The sequence below is a fragment of the Mustela nivalis genome (genome assembly GCF_964662115.1).
Source record: "Mustela nivalis genome assembly, chromosome: 7".
NCBI classification, from domain to species: Eukaryota; Metazoa; Chordata; class Mammalia; order Carnivora; family Mustelidae; genus Mustela; species Mustela nivalis.
In genome coordinates this window covers 66,242,389-66,264,843 of record NC_139026.1, presented here as the reverse complement: position 1 = coordinate 66,264,843, position 22,455 = coordinate 66,242,389, and the positions used below count along the sequence as shown (strand labels likewise).

General features: G+C 40.2%; 2 protein-coding genes and 1 pseudogene across 3 annotated transcripts in view; all 3 read left to right on the top strand.

The window, feature by feature from the left end:
- LOC309868825 (liprin-beta-1-like) overlaps nucleotides 1-7,303 on the top strand; it is a gene marked incomplete at its 5' end in the record, with an annotated part of 46,012 nt that extends 38,709 nt beyond the window's left edge. The window contains 6 exons of the mRNA XM_082739010.1: nucleotides 565-715; nucleotides 1,401-1,512; nucleotides 1,660-1,748; nucleotides 5,391-5,513; nucleotides 6,238-6,363; nucleotides 6,939-7,303. Coding sequence (XP_082595136.1) covers nucleotides 565-715; nucleotides 1,401-1,512; nucleotides 1,660-1,748; nucleotides 5,391-5,513; nucleotides 6,238-6,363; nucleotides 6,939-7,163 — 826 coding nt within the window. The 3' untranslated portion in view covers nucleotides 7,164-7,303. The remainder of the gene's footprint in view (nucleotides 1-564; nucleotides 716-1,400; nucleotides 1,513-1,659; nucleotides 1,749-5,390; nucleotides 5,514-6,237; nucleotides 6,364-6,938) is intronic.
- A 3,320-nt stretch (nucleotides 7,304-10,623) lies between these two features.
- On the top strand, nucleotides 10,624-13,160 carry LOC309868511 (rab15 effector protein pseudogene; annotated as a pseudogene). Its single transcript has one exon. The product of its transcript is annotated as a rab15 effector protein pseudogene (transcript).
- A 3,329-nt stretch (nucleotides 13,161-16,489) lies between these two features.
- Nucleotides 16,490-22,455, top strand: part of LOC309868507 (small ribosomal subunit protein mS35-like) — a 44,710-nt gene continuing 38,744 nt past the window's right edge. The window contains exons 1-3 of the mRNA XM_082738431.1: nucleotides 16,490-16,532; nucleotides 18,132-18,299; nucleotides 21,018-21,078. Of these exons, the coding sequence (XP_082594557.1) occupies nucleotides 18,156-18,299; nucleotides 21,018-21,078 (205 nt within the window). The 5' untranslated portion in view covers nucleotides 16,490-16,532; nucleotides 18,132-18,155. The remainder of the gene's footprint in view (nucleotides 16,533-18,131; nucleotides 18,300-21,017; nucleotides 21,079-22,455) is intronic.

The window sequence follows — 22,455 nt, the reverse complement described above, 5'->3', positions numbered from 1 at the left end:
AAAAAAAATAAAGAAAATTTTTGTTTATCTACATTTTTTTTCCCCCAAAGAGGAACACGATTTACATGTCAAAGTAGAAAATTTGACCCAGAAATTACTGTGATTATGTTTCCCTGTACTCAGTGATGGCATGTTGCGCTCTTCTCACTGATAACCATTTGGAGAGAAACCATAATTCTGCTACAGTTCAAGTTAGACTTGATTTCTTTCCATCTAACCTAGTGTTTTCTGTTTAGAAATTCAGTCTTCAAACCACGTTGACTGAAACTAGTACAGTGACTTGACTTGTTGGTTCAACTTGTTTTTCTTCCACAAATATGTTTCTTGCTCAAACATATTGAATCTTTTGTGGTTTCATTTGAAAATGAAAGCTGTGGTCCTTTTGAGGTAACTTTCAATGCCAGTACCACCTCCCCTAAACATGGACTGAAAAGTAAGCTTTTCATGGTCAAATAGGGCATTACTAGGGAATTTCTACATTCATTCAGTATAAGTTGGTCAACCTTGAGAAGCCACAGGGCTGGCTTGGAATTGTTCTTCACACAGTTGTTCGTTTTCTTATAGCGACTTGGATATGCCATTTGCCAAATGGACCAAGGAGCAGGTTTGTGATTGGCTTGTGGAGCAGGGCTTGGGGTCCTACGTGAATTCAGGCAAGCACTGGATTGCATCTGGCCAAACACTTCTGCAGGCTTCTCAGCAAGATCTGGAGAAGGTGACTGCTTCTCTGTTTTGTTTAGACAATGGCTACTGAGAAAGAGAATATGATTGTAGAATTGTTTTATACTCCAGAAAGGGGAGTGGGGGGAGCCAGTGAGTACTCTTGAAAAACTGTGTTTTCTGCTTCACACTTTTTTTTTTTTAATTTAATCGCATGGATTTAACAAGAAGGACCTGATCTTAATGATTCCTTATGAAACATGTAAGCCACTGGCTATTTTAATGAGAAATAATTGTATAGACATAATAATAAACCTTAAGCTCATATTTCTCAGAATCTTTGTGAGGCTTTAGCATTGGCCCAACTTCTCAGTGTAATGTATGCAATTCAACTTTACTTTGCCAAAAGGAAAAGGAAAGAGCCCTACATCTTACGTCAAATTATTTAACATATTTCCTAATTGTTTAACCTTTTGTACAGAAAGAATAGAATTCCAGTCTTGCTGAGGAAGGAGCCTACTAGGGAATGGAACATCCCACTAAACTAGTTGCTGTGGTCTTGGCTTTCTAGGGGCCTTTTGTTCAGCAACATTTCACCAACTTGACTTGGCATGCTGACTGAACAGGATTGTCGGGTCTTTAACACTGGCTTCGTTTGGGGGGAGCTGGCATCTTTTGCCAGTGGCATCTAGCCCATAGTGACAGAATGGTCAAACCAGTGTTTCTGCTTATTATTTCAGGAACTTGGGATTAAGCGTTCACTTCATCGAAAGAAGCTCCAGCTGGCACTGCAAGCCGTGGGGTCTGAAGAAGAAACCAACCATGGAAAGCTGGATTTCAACTGGGTTACTAGTAAGAGATTTTAAATTCACTCATTCATGAATGAGTAAATGAGTGACTGACTGAATGAATGAATAAATGAATGAAGCTGCTTTTTCTTTTGAATCACAAGTACAGGTGTTGCGTGGCTTACTAACAACACCGATTTCTCTCCTGTAGGGTGGTTGGATGACATTGGTCTCCCCCAGTACAAGACCCAGTTTGACGAAGGACGGGTAGATGGTCGAATGCTCCATTACATGACTCTTGTAAGTGATTGGCTCCTGGGAGTTGGGGAAGGGGAGTGTCAAATTGCTTTTCTCTGGAAAGACACAGAAATAGTGAGCAAAATACATTGTTTTCACAATGATTCCACCAGAGTTTCAGGGTGTTGCCTTAACTTGAGAAGAGCCAGAAGAGTTTCTGTTAAGTTGAAGTCAGAGGATTTGGTGATTGCAGTATCGTTGGGAAATTTAAAACTTGGATTTAAGCTGTATGAAGGCTAATCTAAACTCAGCTCTCCAGGAAGATGGTTTTATGTATATTCGACAATGTAGACCCTGAAGTGCATGCTTTGAAGGGGTAAATTTTCGCATAATTGTATATGCGAATTATATGGTATAAAGATGCTTTGTTTTATTTTATTTTAGATTTTATTCATTTATTTGAAGGAGAGAGTGAGATAGAGCACGAGCCCGGAGAGGGTCAGAGAGAGGAGGAGACTTTCACTAAGAAGGGAGCCTGATGTGAGGTTTGGTCCCGGGACTCTGGGATCATGACCTGAGCCGAAGGCAGCCACTTAACTGCCTGAGCCACCAAGGCGCCCCTCTCCTAACGATGTTTAAAAAATAGAGTGTAGAGTGTCGAAGCCCTGGGGGTTTCTGAGTTACACATTCCTATATGCAGTGACTGCTCAGAAGAGACCACCCTTTTGACCTGACATCTAGAGACCCGTCTCCTCTCCTCCCTTCTGCTTTGGAGAATGTTACCCAAAACCTGCCTCCTTTCTCTCTTTAGCCCCGTTCCACTAGGGGAGTAATCGCAGAGGCAAGAAGTAGGCTGAGGTGGACTCTCTGATTCCTGCATTACTGTTCCGTATTTTTATCCTTCCATCTAAGAGGTAGAAGGACTTTACAACAGTGGAAGAGACGGTTTCCAGGAGAACTTGTTCTAGATTCCGCAGTCCTGTTAGTGCACTGCTGCTTTAGATTCTTTTCTTTAAAAGGCCTTTTGTGAGCTACGCTCTGGAACCAACCCCGAGAAGTATCTTCGTTAAGTTTGTTGAAAATTTGGGGCATCTGGGTGGCTCAGTGCGTTAAGCCTCCACCTTCAGCTCAGACCATGATCTCAGGGTCCTGGGATTGAGCCCCGCATCGGGCTCTCTGCTCAGCAGGGAGCCTGCTTCCTCCTCTCTCTCTCTGCCTGCCTCCCTGCCTACTTGTGATCTCTGTCTGTCAAATAAATCTTTTTTTAAAAAAAAGTTGTTGAAAATTTCAAACAGCTTATTTTTCAATGTCAGAATTGTGGGGTTCCTTTCATGGGATTCATTTTCTTCTCTGTCATTGAACCAAAGTCCGTACCTTGGTGGGCACCTGCTTGTAATAACACGAGCGCGTGGCACATTGCATGTATACTGTGTGCCAGACACTCTTCCAAGCTCCGTACTCCTATGAATACTCCAGTTTCAGCAAGCCTTGAGGTGACATTCTTGTTATCCCCCAGTGTTTAGGTGAGGGAATGAGAAACTTGAGAAATGGGGTAGCTCAACCAAGTTTCCACAGCCAGAAAGTAGTCAGAAGTCACAGGGTGTTTGAACCCAAGATGTTTCCAGATTCCTCCTCTTAATAGCTCAGCCTGCAACAAATTCAGTAAATACTTGCCTGCTTGTCTAGGTAGGTATGCTTCTGCACGAACGTGAGTAGATTCAGGCTTAAAACCACAAGAAAAGTGCACATAAATTTTGTGACTATAAAAGAGTAAATCATCTTAGACAATTAGACCTCAAAAGTTCTGAGTCACAAAAATACCTATTTGAACATGGTATCCTGGGCTGGATCCTGGAATAGAGAAAGGACCTAGTGGAAAAGCTGGTGAAATCTGAGTAAAGTCTGTAGTTTTAATTACCATTTTTTTGTTTATGTTAATTCCTCAGTTTTGATGACTACATTATGGTTATAGAAGGTGTTAACCATTAGGGAAAGCTGAGTGAAGGATATATGGAACTATTATCTCTTCTTTGGCAACTCTTTGGTAAATTAAAATTACCTAAAAGATTTTTTTAGGGGCACCTGGGTGGCTCAGTGGGTTAAGCCCCTGCCTTCGGCTCAGGTCATGATCTCAGGGTCCTGGGATCGAGCCCTGCATCAGGCTCTCTGTTTAGCAGGGAGCCTGCTTCTCCCTCTCTCTCTATGCCTGCCTCTCTCCCACTTATGATCTCTCTCTCTCTGTCAAATAAATAAATAAAATCTTAAAAAAAAAAAAAAAGAAGAAGAAGAAGGCGGCGGCACCTGGGTGGCTCAGTGGGCTAAGCCCCTGCCTTCGGCTCAGGTCATGATCTCAGGGTCCTGGGATTGAGTCCGGCGTCGGGCTCTGCTTAGCAGGGAGCCTGCTTCCTCCTCTCTCTCTCTGCCTGCCTCTCTGCCTACTTGCGATCTTGCTCTGACAAATAAATAAATAAAAATCTTTAAAAAAACAAAAGATTTGTTAAAAAATCTAAAAATAGTATCTGTTTTGATTTAAAACAGCCCTCTAAAAAAAATGTCTCAAGCTAAAATAATTTGCATTGTATTTACATTGTAATCACGTATTTAGATTTTTTTAAATCTGAAAAACTTGAATTAGTTGAAACTGACCCACGTGGAAATGTTTTGAATGGGTGTCTCAATCTTAGATTAAAATGTGTTGAATGCCTTCTAACTTACCATAAGGAAGTGCCTTAAAGAAATTGATCCAAAAAAAATTCAGGAAATAATTTTGCTGAGTAGCTTTAAGAATTTAAGCTGATTGTCCAATATTTTTATTTAAAAACTATTTCTATAATAGATTATCACCCCCCCCAACCACCAACAAATGTGTTTATCAGTAAGGTGTGTCTAAAATGGATATTTGTCTTGTTTTATTTTCTTGGTGTGTTTTGAAATAGACTGGTGCTTATCTTGACACTGCCCTCCACATCACCTTCTGAAATAATTTGTTTTGGTGTGTTTGGTATGTTTGAAATGTTCCCAATAACCACAGACAGGAAAGTTACACCTGGAAGGAACTGATGGTGATACATGTTGCTACTAATAACTTCTTCATGTCTCCTTTCTCTTTAACTCTCACCAAAACCTTCTCATCGATCAACATAATTTTCCCAAAATTATTCACAGACTCTGCTGGATAGAGCATAATAATCAAGAACTAGAGATTCCTTGAGGCTTGGGGAATACTATAACAGAGATACTTTTCTGATTTTCTCCCAAATGGTGATGTGCCTTAGTTCAGCAAACCTAGTTCTGCTGTCCTCACTGAACATCATGGGCTCTTAACTCTTTGCTTTATCACACCAAATCAAAGTGTAACCCAGCCAATTCCTTTCCAACTGTGCTCTACAGAGCTGTGGGGTCTCACGATCCTGTTTCAAAGTGTCCGGAAGAGAAACAGGTGAAACTTGGCTTCTGTTGATACAACACTAATTTTTTGGTGGTTGTTTTTAATTTGGGGTCCTGGAGAGGATTTTGTTGGGAACAGGAAAAAAAGTGTTCTGTTACCAAATAAAGGGTTTGAAAATACAAGCGCTCGAGGCCTGTTGGTAGAGGGGTTTCCTAGTTTTACTTGTTTTCTGAAATTTCCCTGAGAAGGTCCTCCTGCTCTAGGCCAGCTCAGTGAACTCCTCTTTTTGTTGTTGTTGTTGTTTTGTTTTTTTTCAGGATGACTTACTGTCTTTGAAGGTCGTGAGTGTGCTACATCATCTCAGTATCAAAAGGGCTATCCAGGTCCTGAGGATCAATAACTTTGAACCGAACTGTCTGCGGAGGCGGCCGTCTGACGAGGTAGCACCTGAGGTTGAGATTCCTGCTGCATGCGCTCTCCATGCACGGGACAGCTGTGCGGGCAAAACAGACACACGAGTCTTCATGGGCCGGCAGGGAAGGCTTCTGCCATCCTCAGAGCCTCAAGTCCAGCCTCATTACCTTATCGGGCTTTATTTTCCTATACCCCCCCCAATGTGATGGCTCTACCTATGTAACCACAAAGATTGTGTTTTAATTTCCCTCCCTCCTTTTCTCAGGTGTCTCTTATTTTCTTGCCTCCTTAAGCCACAGAGTTAAATATCACTCTAGAGACTTGTTTTCCTAAAGCACTGCTTCATGAGTTTGTGAAAAAAGCTTGGAACACTGGCACGGATGCCTCAAAACAAAACTGAGATTAGCAGACCCCTTTTCACCTTTTCTGTAAATACTTAGTGGGATGTTGAGGGAATTGTGCTCTAGAAGGCAGACTTTGTAGAAGGTGCAGTTTGAGTGTTTGGGATCCCACAGTCAATGGACTAACGCTCCTTTTATTTTGTTTTACTTTTTTCATAAAAAATAAAATGTTCCAGATTTCATTGTTTATGCACCACACCCAGTGTTCCATGCAATACGTGCCCTCCTTAATACCCACCACCAGGCTCACCCAACCCCCTACCCCCTTCCCCTCCAAAACCCTCTGTGTGTTTCTCAGAGCCCACAGTCTCTCATGACTGAAGCTCCTGGTGGTTGTTTGTTCTCACAGAACAGCGTCACCCCGTCCGAAGTTCAGCAGTGGACCAATCACCGGGTGATGGAGTGGCTGCGCTCCGTGGACCTGGCAGAATATGCCCCCAATCTCAGAGGCAGTGGTGTCCATGGTGGGCTCATGGTAAAACTCTCTTTTAATTGAAAAACTGACTTCTCATTTTGTTTCCATCAGTCAAATGAGTTAGGACATTATCAGTTTGCTTGTCATAATCCTAGCACCATCAAACTGAGCCCTCCTGTAACCATTTCTAGGGAGTCTTTACTTTCCGAGTATTTTTCCCCATCATGTATTTGTATCATGTAGGGTTAGATCAGATTTCAATCCATTGTCTCTTATCTTCTGTGACCATCTGGCCACTGGTTCTCATGTGAGGCGCAGCACCAAAGGCGTGAAACACCTGCCACATCCAGATTCTATTTCTGCACAGTGATATAAGGAGTCGCCTTCCAAAGGCTCCACTTTGGGGAGCTACAAGCCCTAACTTTGGAATGCATAGATGTTGGGAACGGCTCTACTTCTCACTGGCTTAGGCAAAATAAAGATCTATAGCTTGAAAATCAAAGTCCATGCTCGGTCTCTCTCTGGGCTTTTGCGGGATCATTGGTGATGACTAAATGAAGGAACTTTGCCAATTACAAAGCGCAGGGCAGACATGCATGATACACAGTGCCTTAAATGACTTTTTTTTTTTATAGGTTCTAGAACCTCGTTTTAATGTAGAAACAATGGCTCAGCTATTGAACATCCCACCAAGTAAGACCCTCTTGCGAAGACATTTGGCTACTCATTTCAACCTTCTGATCGGGGCCGAGGCCCAGCACCAAAAGCGTGATGCCATGGAGTTACCAGATTATGTACTCCTGACAGCCAAGGCCAAAGTGAAGGTTGGTTTAGGCTTCTGTCTTCTAATAACTGGTTAAAGCAAAAACTAAAGCTGGGGCTTGGTTTTGACCTGACTGTCCCATTTTCTGGAGTTTCCTGAGTCTTGTGGATGGGTTAATGGTCTGTGCATCTTTAAGAGTAATTAAGAAAATGCATTTTTGCAAGTGTCTTTCTGGGGGAACCTTTGCTCACATTTATTCTATTAGAGTTAACAGTGATGAAGAGGATGACATTGGGATGCAGTCAATGTATTGCCAATGCAGAGTCCATGACTTGGGCTCAAACATTGATTGCAGTTGTTCTATGGATAAATCCAGCAGAAGAGGAAGATTTCTCACACAGATTCAACTTGTCTGGCTTGCAATGAACCAATCTTGCAAGTTAGAAAAAGATACTTAAGAAATGACTCAAGGTAGACCAACAGAGAATGGCTGTTTCTGGGTATACCCAGATTCATGGGTCATACCAAATTCAGATTACATTTTCTTCTTTTTAATCATTTCTCTGTGAACTCTTATGAGTCTGTTATCTCAACCAACTTAATGTGGAGATGGAGTTTATCAGCTCTTCTGCAAATTTGTACTAATTTCTTTATATATAGAAATATAGATATTTCTCGCTCTCTTACCTCCTCTACCTGCCTGACACTTTCTCATTAGCTCCCTTTCTCTCTTAAGAGATCTGCCAGATTTGAAACTTCTCAAAGACTCTGTTCTATTTAAATTCTCACCATCAGCCTGATCACCGTCTGCTGAACTGATAGTCTCAGGGACTATGCAGTGACTCAGATGGAGTTTCTCTTCCAAGTATCATTAGAAATTCTCTCTCCAAACAAGCGAGGATTCCTTTAGCAACCTCAGTTCTGTTATGGAAGCATAGCCGGCATACAGGATAATCATAGCTTCCCCTGAAAAGAAAACACAGTTAGGGGCGCCTGGGTGGCTCAGTGGGTTAAGCCGCTGCCTTCAGCTCAGGTCATGATCTCAGAGTCCTGGGATCGAGTCCCGCATCGGGCGCTCTGCTCAGCGGAGAGCCTGCTTCCCTCTCTCCTGCCTCTCCATCTACTTGTGATTTCTCTCTGTCAAATAAATAAATAAAATCTTTAAAAAAAAAAAAAGAAAAAAGAAAACACAGTTAGGACCATTCTCTTTTCCTGATCTGAGATGGGAAAACCTTGCAAAACTGGATTCATCCCTGAGAAATATCATTGCATTAAGTCCTGTTTAATCAAAAACTAAGGCTCTTGGCATTTTTTTGCGTATCACCGCGACTGCGCAGCTAATTGGGGTGAATAAGTAGAATAAGCTTAATCTTCTGAGATTCATAATCTGGATCATTTATTATATTTGGGCACATCAATCATACACACACAGGGTGCTTTTATTTTTGTCACACCAATTTAATCATCCAATTGCTTTTCTCTGTAAATGGAGTGAATATTTGAATCATGCATATTCTCAATTCTCTGCCATATGAGTTTTATTAAATCCCTGGATGTTTGCTTTTCTTTTAAAGCCAAGGAAACTTACCTTCGGCAATTTTTGGAAACTGAGAAGGAAGAGACAGGAAGATAGGGAAAAATATATTTGTCCTATGGAACTGGGACATCCATCAGGAAGTACCTCTAAGAAGGGATTTAAACCTGGATTGGACACGCGTCTGTATGACGAAGATGATTTGGACTGGTTGGAGCAGGTAAAGGCAATAGGACATGCCTGTTTTCTTTCAAGTTCCTCCAGCCATGAAACACTAAATGGAAACTTGATGCACTGTGTCTACTAATCAGTTTTTTCTCTAATATCTGAAAATATAATAAGAAAATAATAGTCAATAGCTTCCCAGTTGCTTGCTATGTCCCAGGCACTATCCTCAGCAGTTAACGTATGTCAGCTTTCACTGACAGAGCCTTGTCATCCTCAGTGTAGGGGGAAGGAAACCGAGGCACGGAGAGGCTGAGTAACTCACCTGAGATAGAAGAGCAGCTTGAAGACCTGGGCTTCCAAGCTGCCAGGCTGGGCTGCTCACTGATGTTATACTGTCTCTGGGTTATGGAAATCTGTGTATTAAGTCAAGTGGAAATACACAGCTCATGTAGTCTTTTTCAATGCAAAGTCCTGGATTTGAGTATTGCCCCCTAGTCACCAATCCTTTGATGTCATTGTCAATATCAGAGCATTAGGCTAGAGGTGCCAGTAAAGGGACATTTTGGCTCATTCTTAGCCTCTGGTTGCTGTAACGAAAGGAGGTATCCCCAGAAGTGTTCTGTTGCTCCCAGCCCGTTTCATATCACTTGCATTATTTCTTCTTCGACTTCTCATTTTGCTGTCCTTTCTTTGAAATGATGCAACCGAGTAGGTCACATGATGGGTGTGTTCTTTACAGATGGAGGATTCAGAAGACACAGTGAGACAGATACGGGTGTTCACCGAAGGCATCAACAATCTAACGGTAAGTCTGTAAAACGAAGTTAAAATGTTATTCTACAGGGGCACCTGGCTGGCTCCGTTGGTGGAGCGTGCGATTCTTGATGGGGTTGTGACTTCGAGCCCTACGTTGGGGGTAGAGATTACTTAAAAATAAAATCTTTAAAAATGAGAAGAAGTTTAAAATAAAATTGTTATTCTAAAAAGATATTTAAAATAACCCCAAAGGACTGCATGTTTTAACGGAGCGAGTGTCGTGCCGAGCTCCTGCTTCCTGTTTCATGACCCCATCCCCTTGTTTTCCAGCGCAAGTTAAAGGAGGACGACATGTTTCGGGATTTTGCCGCCCGTTTCCCCAGTGCCAGCATCACTGACGAGGACTTCAGTGTTTAATCTGAGCACTTGGACGAGCATGAGGAGCCCCTTGGCTTTCCTCCACCTGATTTTTCAAACAACTCAAAGAATCTAGAACAAACAACAGATTATATACAATTGATCATTCCACCTTCTCGGAAATGGACACGGAGTCCTGGGTTGCGGGGGACAGCGTGTGCCTATTCCGAAGACGCCATGAAAAATGAGACACTGGTGAATGAGAGTGTAGTGGTCTGTCCTCTATTTAATGTAAAAATCTGTGATATATTTAAAGTGTTGCATTTAATATGAGTGTTTTACTGTAGCGTTTCACGTTCCCATTCAACAGTACCCAGGATTTGGGGATCAGGAAGCAGTGCGTGGATGATCTCGTCACGTCAGTGTGACAACACTGTAGCTGTCAGCATAGGACATCACATGCTTTCAAAATCCGTATGTGGAATTTCCTCAAGTGTTCCACGTGCCTGCTAAATGCCAGCGGCCACCTCCACTTGCCACCTCTTGTCCTATTTTATATATTTTTCTAAATACGTGTATATATTTAGTACATAGAAAATAGAACTTTTATTTTGTGACATACAGGAGATGATGAAAAGCAAATGCAGTGCTCCAAACAGTCATATACCAAGTGGTCCTCGAAAGGTTGGGATGATCTCTCCTTCTCCCAGCTGAATTTTAATGATATTAAAAATGAGTTAATATTGATCATCCCAACTAAATTAGGGTATATGAAATGCCCCTTCTCTGATGACACATCACCCAGTTAATTGTTGAAGAGTTGAAAGTTTCAGCCTTCATCTTGGATCCTTTAGCCTCAAAAGGAAGAACACCAGGGACATTTGAATACTATTAACTCAAATGAATTCAGAAGTTCCCCCCCAAATTTGTAGAAATTTCTGAAGAAATCAGACCCAAACAAAAACCTTCACAGTATTAAGCTGCTTATTTTCCTTCTTGCTGAGTATCTCATGACATCAAAATACTAACCATCTACCTACTGTTATTAATTGTATATTTCTCGGGCTATCAGTGGATGGGATTTTGTTAAGCTGAATATGCATCTGAACATTTCGTCTCAGAGTTCAGTAACGCTGAGGCTGCACAATGAGTTTTAGAATGGCTATATATTGATGAGAAAACGTAATTCATGTTTTTAGCACAGGGCCCAGATGACATTTATTTCTAAAGGAAATAGCGGTGGCAAAAACTTACTGTGTTTATCATTATTTTTAGGGGTAGTTGAAAAAATAACCCATTTTTTATTCACTACTACACTTCCCACGATAGCCAACATGGTAAAGACACGTCACAAATTGGTGTGGGGAGAGGCAGTTCAGTATGTGCCCATGGATTTGCTTATAAATTCTATTTGAATATCAGTGGTGTGATCTTGCAAGTTCTTAGCAGGTTACCAAGCTTTTCAGCAAGGGCCTATAATACCAAATTACTGTTTATTCGTGACTAAAATGATCTGATGCTAATAATAATCCTTTACTCTCTACTATTCATTGTCTGGTAACTGTATTGGACTCTTACATACTAGTATTGTTTTTAATGTGAACATATGTCACCATTTGAAAAACAATTTCTTATTCAAACCTGGTTAAAAAAAATATGCCAGAAGACTGTTAGAGATGCCAAATATTCTTTATTCAGGGCAGTGTAACATAACTGATGATATGTGATAAAGTTAAATATTTTTTTGATGAGATATATTTTATTTACAAAACATTGTGCACTGCTGGTTTTAACATATGAAAAGAAATAAAGTCAGTTGATAATTGTCTCCTGTTTTTATGCTCTGTGACTTTATTTTCCTTTGTGCAGAATACCCAGTAGGCTTTATTTCTGACCTATTAGAACAGTGACACAGATGCTTTATCATTTGTAAACTCCCATAAATTTCATGGGGGAGGGTTATAGCATATATCGACAGGTAGAAATTTGAGGGCTCTGAGGAATTTCTGTACAAAAGGAAATAGGCAGCTGGACTGGGTGGGGCGTAAGGAATCCTAGCAGAGGGGTTATTAGAAAAGCAAAGGGAAATGACTCGCCATCAAAGTTGAAGAAGTTTGTTTTAGAAGGAGATGTATATTCCTTTAAAGAACTAAATACTGTCTTTAAGTAAAATTTGAAAAGCGGAAACCTATCTTGGAAGAGATTGCCCAATATTAGAAGTGGAGTGAACATCGCTAGAGAAGAACAGATGTTTTGGTGAGAGTTAATCATCTCTAACTTAATAAACCAGCAGGAATGTGTGAATACAACACACCTCATTGGCAAACAGAGAGACCGGGCATGTTTGTTTAGCTGTGTGTCTATGTGCTCAGCTACGCCACGTCAATGCTGAGTCAGAAAACTGGGACTGCATTACCAGACATGACTTCACTGTAAAACACCGTAAAACTTCTCCGAAGAAGTCATTCTGCATGAGCTTCATACGTTCGATCTCCGGAAGCAGTATTGATCAGGTGCAGAGGAAATATGGGGCAAAACTCATCGCAACAGTTGCCTCCGAAGGACAGCAAAGAGGATTCCAGCATCTGTGAGGTTGTCAGCGAGGCTATAGTCCATGCAGCTCGGAAAGTGAGGGAGTATCTTGGATTCGAAGATCCTCTGAGCAATCTGTGCCCAGCTTCCAACACTCTGAACGAGATCTTCTTAATCCACTTCATCACTTTCTGCCAAGACAAGGGAGTGGATGAATGACCACCACCAAGAAGACCAAGCACCAAGCTGTACTGTTCGGGGCAGACTGGATTTGGACTTTCTGGGGAGCCGACAAACAGTTCAGGCTTCAGCTGGCAGTGCAAACTCTGCAGATGTCTTCCCTCCCTCCTGTGGCATCTCAGCCCTGTGACATGTCCCCTCCAGAATCCAGGGCAGGGGGGTCTTCCAGGAAGAGAAGTCGATTTGATAAGCTTGAAGAATTCTGTCACTTGATAGGAGATGACTGACTGGGCCTGTTTATCATCTTTGGGGTGCCAGGTAAGCCCAAAGACATCAGAGGAGTAGTCCTGGACAGTGTCAAAAGTGAGACCGTGCGGGGCCAGTTGCCAGGACAGAAGGCCGTGGCACAGTTTGTCCTGGAAACGGAAGAGTGTGTGCCCATCAGAAAGCTGCTGGGGAACTGTCTGAGTAAGAAAGATGGGCTGAGAGAGGTGGGCAAGGTTTATATTAGCATCCTCTGAACTGGACGTGGGCAAAGAGACTGTAAGGCAAAAAGGAAAAAGTATTTCAGCGAGCTCATCCACATGCATCATCCCAGCATGGGATTTTTTTTTTTTTTTCTCTACCCACCCTCCATTGCAAGAAAATAATCACCTGGATCAAAGCATATAATGTCATGACAACAGGGGGGGAAAAAACCCTGCTCATATTGCAGGGAAAATTAATTTATTCAATAATAAAAATAAGAGGAGAGAATAAAGTCAGCCTTGAAGTTTGATTTGCTAAGAAAAAGTCTTTAATTGTTTAATAAGTCTAGAACTGTAAAGTGTAAAATGTATTTTTACTGCTTGGGTGGGAGGTGGCAGGGTGGGGGATAAGCTGGTCCGTGAGACTACAGAATGGGATTAATTACACTGACAGCACCAGTCCGATTCAGGACCCCTAAACAAAACCTCATTCCCTCTCTTCCTATGAGCTCTGCCCTTGATCCCATCTCCTCCCCAGCTGCTTTTTCTGCGCACAGAGACTCTTGGTAGGATTCACTTTGGGACTTGCTTGAAGTGTCCACTTTCCCTAGGCGTTAAACACAGTGACCCCTGAGGTGCCTGGGTGGCTCAGATGATTAAGCATCTGCCATCAACTCAGGTCATGATCTCAGGGTCCTGGAATTGAGACCCACATCAGGCTCCCCGCTTTTGCCTCTCCCTCTACTACTCTGTCTGCTTGTGCTCTCTCACCCGCCCTGTCAAATAAAACATTTAAAATAAATAAACAGTGACCCCTATAGCAATCCCTCGTAATGATGATTAACATGTATCCACTTATAAAAAGCATCTTTGCTTAAAAGCCTGGGTGGAATTGTAATAGTAGTAAAAGAGAGGAAAACTAAGTGAAGCAAAAAGTGCTTAGGAATGTAAATGAAAGATTCATTCACATGATTGGTAAATGCCTAGTTTTATGTCAGGTGTTGTCCTACACCCTTCCAATCCAGTAGTAAGAACAAAGTCCCTACTCTTGGCGATTTCTCTTTTAATGATGGAAGACTGACAATTGACAAATATATGATTATATAAAATGCATCTTAAAAATATATCTAGTGTTATGTGAAAGCATGGATAAAGGGATAGTGAGTGAAGGGGGTACTACTATAATATGGGGTTTAGGTTAAGGAAGACCTCTGAGAAGGGATAATTGACCAGAGATCTGAATGAAAAGGGAGAGCATTAGTACAGAGAGATCTGGGAAAGAATGTTCTAGGCTTAGAGTACTGCAAAGGCAGAGCCTGAAATGGGAGCAGAGTCAATGTGTGTAAAGCAAAGCAGAGGCGGCTGGTGTGAATGGAGTCCAGGGAGCCCGGGAGAGAGTGATAGGAGTTGAAATTGAAGTACCCAGCAAATGAAACAAGCAAATCACCCTTGTGAGGACCCAATTTTATTGTGAGTGATAAAGGGACAGACAGACATGCCTTGATCAGATTGATCAGACTTACTCTTCAAAAAAAATTTCTCTTAGGCACCTGGGTGGCTCAGCTGGTTAAGCCACTGCCTTCGGCTCAAGTCATGATCCCGAGTCCCCGGGTGGAGTCCCGCATTGGGCTCCTAGCTATGCGGGGAGTCTGCTTCTCCCTCTGACCCCTTCCCCTCTCATGCTCTCTCACTCTCTCTCTCTCAGATAAATAAATAAAATCTTTAAAACAAAAAACAACACCTCACTTGATTACTGGGTGGCGACTAGGCTGTAAGGAGGAAAGAGTGAAATCCGAGCCCATGGGAGCAGCTGGGAAGCTGTTAAAAGAGTTGAAGGTAAAGCATACAGCGTTTGCTGATGATTGGATGTAGGGATGGAATCTACCACAATTAATGCTGTATTTTCAAACATCTTAAATATTAAGGATGCAAGGGAAGAAATAAAGGCACACACTTTGAATGAGCCTGGAAGCTACCCTGACACTCAATGTTTCCTTGGCATATGTGGACCCTATCTGTAGCAATGCTGTGTCAAGGAAACTATCAAGAAGGTGGTTAGGGTATGGGGATGAGTTCAATTAATTTGAAGGAGATGATGCTTGTGATAACATTTTTCCATACTAAATTATAAGCTAACAATAATTTTGGGAACTCTAGTACAAATTGTAAATATCCATGTTCTAAACAACTGGAAGATATAAATCAAAGACTTACCATGTCTTCTTTTTTTCATGAAAATAAAAATGTGAAGGTTTTGCTGATTTAAAAAATATTGTATTTTTTAAAAATCTGCATTCTGCTGTAAAAAAGTATGGAGATACAGAAAGTTAAGCCTTCGGGAGTCTCACCCTCTCTCCATACCCACTCTCTCCAGTTTGCTGGAGAGTTAACATTAAGAATATTGCTTAATTAACAATTCTGCTTAATTAAGAATTTGCTTAAGAAATTTGCATAATTAAGAATTAAGAATTTTGCTATTAACTAAGACGTTTTGAAGAAGTTTTAACTAAAAGTAGCTCTCTGACAGAAAGTCACTGGATTAATCTGGGTTTTAGATATAATAAAACCCCATTATAAAAATCCTTAATATTTAAAATTATTCCACGCAGCATTGGCTATAATTTGCAGGGCCATAATTTGGTAAGAAAGGTGAACAAAAAGTTTTTATCCTAAGTGAGCAACTGCACTTTTAAGAATTCTTCCAACTGAAAAATTATGTAATTCTTAGTGGCAAGGGAAGATTCCCTTTTTGAATACTTGACTCTATCGCTTCTCAGCCTTTTGGCTAAGATCAAGTGCGAATACTTCACTCTAGTTATGAGAATTCAAGGTAGGAAAGCATGAGCAGAAATAGGGGCCAGTAAAGAAACTACTGTAGAAGTGAGAGATGGTGGCCTAGACTGAACTCTCGGTAATACAAAGATTAGCGATTGTACAGACGGTAGCTTGGACAGCACCTGGTGAATGACTGGACACGCCCCCTCTTTGACATAGCTTTTCCCGATTCCCTCCCGAGGGCTCTTCCTCAATGCCCGTTACTCTATTCACGCTTCCATTACAGCACCTCACACTGCATATAGTGTGACTCCGTTAACAGATCTGTCTTTTCCACAGATTCTTCCAAGTAAGAACAAGTGTCTTGAATGAAGGTCATCTCAATGATGTCTGTTGAATGAAGGTCATCCCATTTGGTGGCCTACCTAGGGCTGGAATTCAGAGCGGCAATTTGTCCCACGAGAGCTGTATGCTTCTCTTAACGTTCGAGAAAACCCATGGTTCAGCACTGCCCAACAAACATCACCCGGCACCAGTACCTAGCGTGACCCTGTGCCAGTGGCCGCGCAAAGGGAGGACCAGAAAGCGCGGGTCACTCACTGTAAGGGGCTAGGGGCAGAAAGCTCTGTAACTACTGTGTTGTCTTTTAGGTACAGCAGGCAGAACACCCAGATATGAAAGACCACTGAGAAGAAAGGTAAACAATGTGCTCTACTACATATTATCTTTATGATCTCTGAAGTTCTAAAGTGAGGCAGATATTGATGATCAGGCAGAAGAATGCTGCCCGAGAAGGCTTCACAAGGGGATGCGTACTTGGTGACTGCCAGAGCTTTGGCTCTATTCTTTGACTGGTTTTTGTCAGTACCCCAAGAAATGGATCATCTTTGAGAAATGGACTCACATATTCCTGGGAAATAGGTATATAAACTAGAATATAGAATTATTTTTGATGGTGCTTTTAATAATTATGAAGCCTGGGATGTGTGTATTAATCTCACCAGTTTGGTCTTACGCTGTAGGCAAGTCTATAAAAGAATCCGAATCCTAAGGTCACTTGTTGAGGATGGAGTCAGAACAGAGACAAATTATTAGATGGAAGTTAACTGGTACCAAATTATAATTATCTAGAGTAGTTATTTTCACAGGAATATTACCTTCTTCCAAGGCGTACACTACCCTAGTTTTGGTATTGCATTATTGGGCATTGCCAGATTTTGCTTCTTTAAAACCCTACTTTTATATGCCAGCCGTCCCCTTCTAATGAATACAGTTTTTAAAAAAATACGTGTATGTTAATGTGATTGACTAAACTGTCACATAGCTGTTCTCTGAAACTAGGAGACTTATAATCTCTCATTATATATGTATTCAGTTAGTTTAACCTACTTACTTATTTCTAAGTTCATATTATTTATTTCTTATTTCCTCTAGTTCTCAGTTATCAGTGTCTTCTCCTGTACTGACTTCCATCAATAAAGTTCTGAAAACTATTTTAACTTGGGAAACATTCACCACCTTACACTGGTTCAGCTTATAATTTTTCAACTTTATAGTGGTGAGAAAGCAGTACACATTCAGTAGAAACTGTTGTAGGAATTTTGAATTTTGATCATTTCCTAGGCTAGCATTATGCGGTATGAGCTTGTGCGATGCTGGGCAGTGTCAGTTAGGTATAGCCACAGAGTCATGAGGATAAATAACCAATATACTTAACAACCAGTCTGTACCTTATAACTATTCTTTTTTTTTTTTGTAACTTTCAGTACAGTATTCAATAAATTATATGACATATTCAACACTTTATTATAAAATAGGCTTTGTTTTAGAAGATTTTGCTCAAATGTAAGCTAATGTAAGTGTTCTGAGCACATTTAAGGCAGGCTAGGCTAAGGTATGCTGTTTGGTAGGTTAGGTGTATTAAAAGCGTTTTTAACTTACGGTGTTTTCAACTTAAACAGAGTGTCCAATAAACCCATCATAAGTTGAGGAAGATCTGTATTTCAAAATACATTGTTACTCTTCAACAAAATGTAAAAAATTTGCTAAAAGTCTAAATCCACAGAAATTTTTAGTGAAGGAAGTGTGCTATTAAAGAAGATCCTTACCAGAAGCTTTGCAGAAACAGTGCAAAAATATTAGGTAGATTTGGTGTTTTTCATTTGAATAGCAGCAGCTTTATGAGAGGTCAGATTTTACATCAGTTGCAATTCTGCTTGTGTTTCTTTTTTTGTAGGTTTTTTGCTTTAAAATTAAAGATCATATTCATATTCATAGAGCATTTTATGTTCTATAGGCACTACCTCCTAGGACAGAGAAAATGACTGTTGACCAAGATTGGCCTAGTGTTTATCCTGTTGCAGCGCCATTTAAACCTTCTGCTGTACCTCTTCCCATTCGAATGGGCTATCCAGTAAAAAGGGGGGTGCCCATGGCAAAGGAGGGAAATCTAGAACTATTAAAGGTAAGGTCAATTGCTGATTCATTGGCTAAGAATTATTTCTAAAGAAATGCTGGTCCTCTTCCCACTCCTACCCTGCCTTGTACTTGAGGGTTCAGTATGTAGCAGCAGGTATTGTATTTTAGTTTAAACTTTTTTTCAGGTAATAATGAATGATACATTCTGATTGTCCATGGTAGAGAAGACTCAAAGAGTCCTGAGCATTTAAGAATATAACCAGTTGATCCTATGGCTTCCTTTCTGGCTTTTTCTTTTCTATTGTATTTTTTCTACCTATATCTTTCAAGTGGAACTCAGAAAAATGAAATGACCTAATTTGAGATTGAGAATTGTGACTGAAATTTACTTTTTTTTTTTTTTGTAAGATTTTATTTATTTATTTGAGAGAGAGAGGGTGAGGAACCATGCACACAAGAGAACACCAACTGGGCAAGAGGCAGAGGGTGCAGGGCTTGATCACGGGGATCATGACCTTAGCTGAACACAGGCGCCTAAACAGCTGAGCCACTGAGGTGTCCCTGAAATCTACTTTTAAAGATTTTTATTTATTTTTGACACAGAGAGAGAGAGCACAAGTAGGCAGAGAGGCAGGCAGAGACAAAGGGGGAAGCAGGCTCTCCACCGAGCAGAGAGCCCAATGCAGAGTTCAATCCCAGAACCCTGAGATCATGAGCCGAGCCGACGGCAGCGGCTTAACCCATGGAGCCACCCAGGCACCCTTGAAATCTACTTTTAAAGAGATTCTAAAACTTTCTGCCCAGAAAAGTAGAATATCATTTAATATTGTTATAGTCCTTCAACTTCTTTATTTCGTGAAGCAAAATATGTCATATTCAATGCTTCAGTTGGTAGCATCTATAATGATTTATGAACTATAAGCTTTTTTTTGAAGATTTTATTTATTTATTTTTGCAAGATAGAGGGAGCATGAGCAGGGGGAGGGGAGGAGCAGAAGGAAAAGAAGACTCCCCACTGAGCAGGGAGCCCAATGCAGGGCTCAATCCCAGGATGACCTGAGCCGAACACACACACTTAACCAACTGAGCCACCCAGGTGCCATGAACTATAACCTTTTTAAAGAAAATATGAATATGTTTTGCCTGAGAAGGCATATCTTAGATGGTTCATGTTATATACGGTAAAATTGTCATAAACTGTGTTTTCCACTCTATGAGAATCTTTTTCTTCTTTTTTTTAATTGGAAGTATAGTTAACACACAATTTTACATTAGTTTCAGGTATACAACGTAGTGGTTTCACAAGTTTTTGTGCTATACGGTGCTCACTACAAATGTAGCTAGCATCTGTCACCATACAGCCCTATTACAATATCATTGACTATATTTTCTATGCTCTACCTTTTGTCCCTATGATTTACTTACTCCATAACTGGAAGCCTTTATCTCCCACTCCTCTTCACCCATTTCTCCCATCCCTCCATGTCCCTTCCCCTCCAGCCACCAGTTTGTTCTCTGAATTTAAGGGTCTGTTTCGGCTTTTTGTTCATTATGTTTTTAGATTCCACATGTAAGTGAAATCATATGGTATTTTCTTTTTCTGACGTACTTCACTTAGCATATGTATGCTACTTTTATATGCTACTTTTATATGCATCGCATATATATATGTTTAGTATTGAAAAACCGAAAAACAAAAAATAAATTGCTAAAAGATGGTGGTTAAAAAATGAGATGGTAATATGGAGAAGGAGTTGACTGCTGCTAGAGAGGGGTAAATGAAATTTGGAAATCTGAATGTTTCAAGGGATAAAAGAAAACAAACATTGAAGAAATTGATCATTTCTTTAAATGAAAGAAGGGAACTTAGTTTAGGGGTGTTTGGATAGCACAGTGGTTGAGTGACTCCTGATTTTGGGTGAGGTCATGATTTCAAGGTCGTGCGATCGAGCCCCACATTGGGCTTCGCACTCAATGCGGAGTCGGCTTGAGATTCTTCTCCCTCTCCCTCTGCCCCTCCCAGCTGTGTGCACACATGTGCACGTTCTCTCTGTCTCAAATAAGTAAATCTTTAAAAAGCAGTTTCTACTGAGGGTTGCTGGGGGGAGGGGGTTTGGGAGAAGGGGGTGGGACTGTGGACATTGGGGAGGGTATGTGCTTTGGTGAGTGCTGTGAAGTATGTAAACCTGGTGATTCACAGACCTGTATCCCTGGGGATAAAAATTTATGTTTATAAAATGGTTTTCCCTTGGGGGAAAAAAAAAAAACATAGACAAAAAAAAAAAAAAGCAGTTTCTAGAACAGTATGAATCCATTTATGTAAAGTCATATACATGTATCTGTTTTTTAAAGAGATGTCTAGAAGGATGTTAACCAAAGTGTTAAGACTGTAGAACCTTGAATAATTTGTATGTCTTTTTGTATTCCAGGGAAATTAAGATGATTAAACAATAATCTGTGTCCTTGAGTGCTTTTAGTTTTATAACTAAAATATGTGTACCTGTAGATTTTTGGCAGGAAGAGTACTATAAGAACAGCATTTTTTCCCCCCACAACGGCCAGTCATCATAAGATACATCATGAATCTATATTTCTCAGAATTCATTTATTGAATTCATAACACATGTGACATAGAATTAATATTGTAAAAACTAGATTTTATTTATTACAAGGTTTGTTGTGCTTAGGATTTAGTTTTATGAAATTTTTATTTTATGTTTTTGAGGTAGTAGGTGAATTTATCCTTTAAATTTCTCTATTTTAGATCCCCAATTTTCTGCATTTAACTCCTGTAGCTATTAAAAAGCACTGTGAAGCTCTTAAAGGTAAGTGATTGTTTCAGTATATGAACTTAACAATAACTTTGAACATAAAAATTTCATTTCTAATGATAAAGGGGTCAGTTCATCAAGAAGATATAACATTTGTTTATGCACCTAAATTTACGCATCTTAGTTTATGCACCTAAGATAGGAATACCTAAGTATATAAAGCACATATTAACAGAACTGAAGGGAGAAACAGATGGCAGTATAGCAATAGGAGACTTCAATATACCATTTCCAACAATAAATGGATCAGTCAGAAAATCAGTAAGGAAACACTGAATATAAACTATATGTTAGACTGGATGGGTTTAGCAGATGTTTACTGAACGTTGCATCCAAAAGAAGCAGAATACAGATTCTTCTCAAGCACATATGAAACATGCTCCAGAACAGATCATATGTTAGAGCAAAAGACAAGTCTCAACAAATTTTAAAATACTGAAGTCCTATCAGGCACCCTTTCTGATCACAGTGGTATAAAACTAGAACTCTATTACAAGAAAAACCCAGAAAGTCTTCAACAAAATATTACTTAATCAAATTCAACAGTACATTAAAAGGATCATGTCAGATCAAATGGTATTTATTTCAGGAATGCAAGTATGGTCCAACATAAAAATCAGTCAGAATGATGTATCACATTAACAAAACAAAATTAGAAGAAAACATAGGCAGTAAGCTCTTTGACGTGAGTTTTGGCAATGATTTTTGGATTCGATACCAATAGCAAAGGCAACAAAAGCAAAAATAAACAGGTGGGACTATACCAAACTATAAAGCTATAGCACAGCAAAGAAAACCATTGACAAAAGGAAAGGGCAGTCTACAGAATGGGAGAAAATATTTGCAAACTTCGGGTCAGAGGTTAGTATCCAAAATATATAAAGAATTCATACAACTCAATGATAAAAAATCCCAGACAACTCAATTTAAAAATAAATAGAGGATTGGAAGAATTAATATTGTTAAAGTGTTCATACTACCCAAAACAAAGTACAGATTGAATATAATCCCTATAAAATACCAACAGCATTTTTCACAGAACTAGAAATAAGCATCCTAAAATTTGTATGGACCCACAAAAGTCCCTGAATAACCAAGAGTCTTGAGCAAGACCAAAGGTGAAGATAACACAGTCTCAGTTTTCAGGATATACAATAAGCTACAGTAATCAAAACAGTATGATATCAGGACAAAAGTAGACATATAGATCAATGGAATGGGATAGAGAGTCCATATAAACCCATGCTTATATGGTAAATTCAGCTGTGACAAAGGAGGCAAGAATATGCAATGGGGAAAAGACAGTCTCTAATAAATGATGCTGGGAAAATGGGACAGCTGTATGCAAAAGAATGAAACTGGACCACTGGC